Raw genomic sequence first — 4,795 nt, 5'->3', positions numbered from 1 at the left:
CGTCAGTCTCCCTGCTGAGTCCCAGGACGTTCACAGTACCAGTACCGTGGGGGGAGGGGGGGGCCCTGCAGGAGGCAAAGACCCTCCAGGGCTGCCCCTCAGGTGGAGGGCGGGCAGGGCAGGGGCTGGTATGGAAAGGTCGGGCCTGGCCTCCCCTTGGCCTTGGTATTCGAGGTTCAGCCACCTGTGGAGGTGCCCTTGGGGACACAGCAGGCAGGCTCGGAAGGGGTGCTGGGGAGGCCCTTCTCCAGGGGCCCAGGCCCCTCAGACTTCCAGCCCCTGTGCTGGCCCACCCCACCTTCCTCTACCTCGGGCTGGCCATTTACACTCGTCTTCTCATGACCACCCTTTGGGGCGGCTGGTGCCAGGATCAGGCGGAGCAAGGACAGGGCCACAGGGGCTGGGAAGGAGGGCAGGGAGGCTGTGCCAGGCCCAAGGAGCCAAGGCCAGCCTGGCACCAGTGCCAGGGTGACCCTGCCTATCTGGGTGCTGTCCTCAGGACCCTGGCCCCGGGCTGGCTTATCAGCACGCGGGTGCGACAAGCAGGAGCTGCTCTGGGGAAAGGCTGGGCAGGTAGGAGCTCCGGTCAGAGCTCCAAGGGCAGTGCGTGCTCCCACCTTCCAACTTAAGGCAGTCAGTCCCCTTCAGACTAGGGAGACGGCGGGCGGCGGAGGCGCAGGAGTGCCGCTGGCGGTGCCAGGCTGCCGGACTCAGCGGGCATCCAGCAGCATACAGGGCCTCTGGCCAGGAGGGGGGATGGGAGCAGGCGGGGTGATGGAGTGGGGATAGGCCGACTATTTCCCCGGTGGCCCTGGGGGCCCCTGCCCCTCAGGTGCTTTGGCACACAAACTGGCACCCAGGATTCCAGGGTCCTGGGAAAGGTGCCATGTCGCTTCCTGCTCTCAGAGGGGAGAAGGGAATGAGGGCCCATGAGGGGATCCACCAAACTGGTGAGACAGGCAGGCCCCGGGGGAGGCATGTCCGGGGCACCGTGCTCAGCCTGGCAGCTGGGTCCTCCTGGCCCCGTGGGCCCCACGCTGGTGCCCGAGGGCTTTGGGATGGAAAAGTATCCGAGGTCCTTCCTTGCCCCTCACCCCCTCCCAGGGCAGGTGATGGAGGGGTTGGTGTCCAGGCTGAGGCCACCAGGGAGATGTGAGGAGCAGGTCAGGACCCAGCGTGGCCAACAGGGCTGCCAGAGGTCTTCTGGGCCGGCCTCGCCCTCGATCCTCCGTCCTCCGTCCTCCGAGGGCCGCAGAAGCCACCCTGCCTGCAGCTGCTCAGTGTGCCCTCTCTCCCTCCGGCCGCAGTGGGGTGGGCGCAGCTCAGAAGATGCTTTGTCGCCGGCTCTTCCCTCGTCCTGGAGAACAGAGGGGACTGCAGTGAGGCAGCTGGGGCCGGAGGGAAGGGCGTGCTCCAGAACGAGGGGTAGGGCGAGCAAGGGCACGCACTTGGTAGCCGGTCAGTCCTGGGTTCAAATCCTGTCTCCGCTACTTAGGAGCTGCATGCAATTGAGACTTAACCTCTTCACAGCCTCCGTTGCATTGACTGGAGAGCAGGAATAGTACCAACCTCAGGTGTTTTAAGGACTAAATGAGTTAATGCATGGAAAGTGCCTATCACTTCCAAGGCCAACAGCTGTTTCCGAGACCAAGTACAGCTCTCCAGGGTGCAGGCTAGTTGGAGAGCTCAGAGCGTGCAGAGAACGCACAGAGAGCGCGTGCCTTCAGGGCTGTGAGAGGCAGCCAGTTCTGTCGGGGTGGGGGTGCGGGTGGGGGAGGAGGCGGGAGACACTAGAGGAGGAAGCCTGGGCTGGAGATAGGGAAACCAGCCCTTCCCTGCTCCCCACAGGCCCCCGGAAGAGAAGCCAACGTCCAGGAGGCCATGCTGATTTCCCATCACAAGAGGGGCTGCTGGGCCCCATCTCTGTTCCCCGAGGGGGGGGAGCAGCCTGTCCTGTCTCCTCTACTAAGCGGGGTGGGGGAGGGGGGGACGGCGCACAGGCCCTACCTGGCTGCTGGAAGGCCAGTCCCCGGCCGCCTGGGTCCTTCTGGAGCTGGATCTCCTTCAGGGAGAAGATGGAGGCAGCTGGAGGGGAGGACAGGGAGAGAGCTGGGCGGAGCTGGCCCTGCACCCAGAGTGCATGGAGGTGGGAGCGCCCCCTGGCTGGGGAACCCCTTCAGTTAGGACTGTGCCTTTCAGGCAGAGTCTCAGACCCACAGTTTGGCCGTTTGAGAACCGAAGGAGGGGAAGCCCTGGCCCAAGGCTGTGCAGCTGGACCGAGGGCCTCTGGCCTTTTTGTTACAGCTCTTCTGCCCACACCTGCTGCCCCCTTTCCGGGTTCTGGGGTGCCCCTCCCCCCCCCCACCACCCCGCCACTCACTGTCTTGGAGCTGGTGCACACGCTCCCCCAGAGACCGGAAGTAGGGGTGGTTCAGGGCTGCCTCTGCTGATATGCGGCTCTTCGATTCATACTGAAAGCACAGGGGTGGGTTGGGTCCCAGCTGGCGGGCTGCAGGGACCCCTTTGGGAAGCGGTCCCCCTAAGCTAAGCTAGATGCCCATGTGGGAGGGGCCCGCGTCCAAACTGAGAGGCCCTGGGGTCCACTGCCAGTTCCCAGCTCCTGCCCAACCCCAGGCAGCCTCAGCCCAGGTCCCACCAGCAGGAAAACGAGACACGAGACTTCAGGAGTGTGACCTCCTCTGGGGATGGAAATGCAGCCGCTAAAGCAACCGCGATCACAACGTTAATAGTAACAGCAACATGTCACACCAACAAGTACCCTCTTCTGTGTGCTTTAAGGATTAAAGACATGCCCCAGAGTAAGTGTGTTCCATAAACTCGATTTGGCCTCAGGGCCGTCTTATAAAACATGGATGATCGATTGCACTTTGCGTGGAGGAGACTGAAGCACAGAGAAGGTCCGCAGCTTGCCCAAGTCACACAGCCACTCAGTGAGTTTGCATTGGGTTTTGGTTCTGAGTGCGCCCACTCCAAGTCAGCGGGGAAAACATGCTTCTCTTGGGCCTGGGTGGGGGGATGGGGGTGGACAGTGGCCGGAAAGGGACAGTCCTGACGTATGAGCGGGTGAGCACAGAGGTGGGTGCCGGGCCGGGGTGGGGTCGTGGGCTTCAGCTGCCTTTGGCTGCCCGTTCCTGGCCCAGCGGCGGGCACACTCACCAGGAGAAGGCTGGTCAGGAGGTTGATGCCTTCGGAGTCCAACCTGCAGGAGGAAGGAGCTGGCACAGGCCTGGCCTGGGCGGGGTGGGAGGGAGGGTGTGTGCACCTCCGGGGGCAGCCAGGACCACAGGCAGGAGAGGAGGCTGGGGAGGCAGGCTACCTGGGAACGTGGCTGATGAGCGGCTGGGGGAGGTACCGGGGGAAGTTGTAGGCACGGAACTCAGACTGGCCCGTCACTCCGGGCCACGTCTCTTCTGTTGGGGTCCCTGGGGAGACAAAAAAGGGGTGGGGGGGCCTGGTGAGGGGCCAGGGACAAGGGCGACCTGGAGGGATGCAATGTCAGGGAGGAGACAGAAAATGGCCAAGGCCCCTGGGTCCTCGCCCTGCTGTGAGCAGGCGCAGCGGCTCGTCCCAGCCCCTTTATGCGCTTGGGCGGGACAGAGTTCTGTCGCCCCCTGGTGGTCACATTGGGGGAGCGCAGGAGACTGACCGAGGAGTCGAAAGATGAGGTGCAGCTCCTCCTTCACCGTGGAGCCGGGGAAGAGGGGCCTGCCCGTGGCCATCTCGTAGTGAATGCAGCCCACGCCCCTGCGGGGAGCAACGGGCAGCGCGCGTCAGGGACCGCTGCTCCCCCACGATTCCCTGCCCCGGGGGGCTCAGGACGTCCTGGCGCTGGGTGGGGGGCCCAGCCTCCACTACAGCCTCTATGGGGGCGCCTCTATGGGGGCGCCTCTATGGGGGCGCCTCTATGGGGGCGCCTGCGGGCTCTAGGACGCGCTGCCAGCTCCCCTTTCACTCTGTGGGGTTTGTGTCTGCACAGCCAGCACCCCCGTGGCAGTTCCTTAAGCTGTGTTGTCTCAAAACCCTGTCGACTCTGTGTCCCACGAGGGGACAAGTCATACATCCGCTCTCTGCAGACCCCAGGCCACTCATCAGAAACCTGGGTTTTAGTTTTGGTTTTTGAATTCATACGATAACAAATAATATCCATGCAAATTTTTTAAATAATATATTCTTTCCAAAACGTCCAGTCGATCTGCTTAGGCAGATCATCATCTTCACTGTGGGGCCTCCGGTGAGCCCGGGGACCCCGGGGAAATACTTCAGAAGCACAGCTCAGAGGGGTCTACTTAGAGACAGGGAACCCCCAGTGTGGTTCAGACTTCGCCGGGTAGCATCCAGGTCACCAGGATGCCACGTGGGGCAGCCAAAGGGAGTCTGGAGGGTGGAAGGTCCTCCCCCCGCCTCCCCAGGTCCCGGGACGCTCACTCACCACATGTCAATGGGGGTGGAGTACTCCGTGGACCCCAGCAGCACGTCCGGGGGCCTGTACCACAGGGTCACCACCTCGTTGGAGTAGGTCTTCGTGGGCACTGACTTGGCCCGGGCCAGTCCTAGGGACAGACATGTCACTGAGCCGCAGCCTGCCCTCCCCCAGGGCGCCCGCATCCTAAGGAGACTGGCAGACTCCCGGCGGCCCTGGGGCTGTGTCCTCACCGAAGTCCGCCAGCTTCAGCTCCCCCCGCTCATTGATGAGCAGGTTCTGGGGTTTCAGGTCCCGGTGCAGGATCTTGCGGCGGTGGCAGTAGGCGAGGCCCCGGAGCAGCTGGAACATGAA

General features: G+C 63.5%; 1 protein-coding gene across 1 annotated transcript in view; it reads right to left on the bottom strand.

Moving 5' to 3' along the window:
* Positions 1-1,163: 1,163 nt before the first annotated feature.
* CDK18 (cyclin dependent kinase 18) overlaps positions 1,164-4,795 on the bottom strand; it is a 22,754-nt gene continuing 19,122 nt past the window's right edge. The window contains exons 7-14 of the mRNA XM_023758994.1: positions 4,675-4,783; positions 4,451-4,571; positions 3,668-3,765; positions 3,338-3,443; positions 3,178-3,220; positions 2,381-2,471; positions 2,008-2,085; positions 1,164-1,357 (exon numbers count right to left, since the gene is read on the bottom strand). Coding sequence (XP_023614762.1) covers positions 1,323-1,357; positions 2,008-2,085; positions 2,381-2,471; positions 3,178-3,220; positions 3,338-3,443; positions 3,668-3,765; positions 4,451-4,571; positions 4,675-4,783 — 681 coding nt within the window. The 3' untranslated portion in view covers positions 1,164-1,322. The remainder of the gene's footprint in view (positions 1,358-2,007; positions 2,086-2,380; positions 2,472-3,177; positions 3,221-3,337; positions 3,444-3,667; positions 3,766-4,450; positions 4,572-4,674; positions 4,784-4,795) is intronic.

Source organism: Myotis lucifugus, unplaced genomic scaffold, assembly GCF_000147115.1.
Source record: "Myotis lucifugus unplaced genomic scaffold, Myoluc2.0 scaffold_145, whole genome shotgun sequence".
NCBI classification, from domain to species: Eukaryota; Metazoa; Chordata; class Mammalia; order Chiroptera; family Vespertilionidae; genus Myotis; species Myotis lucifugus.
This window is presented reverse-complemented; position numbering and strand designations above follow the sequence as displayed.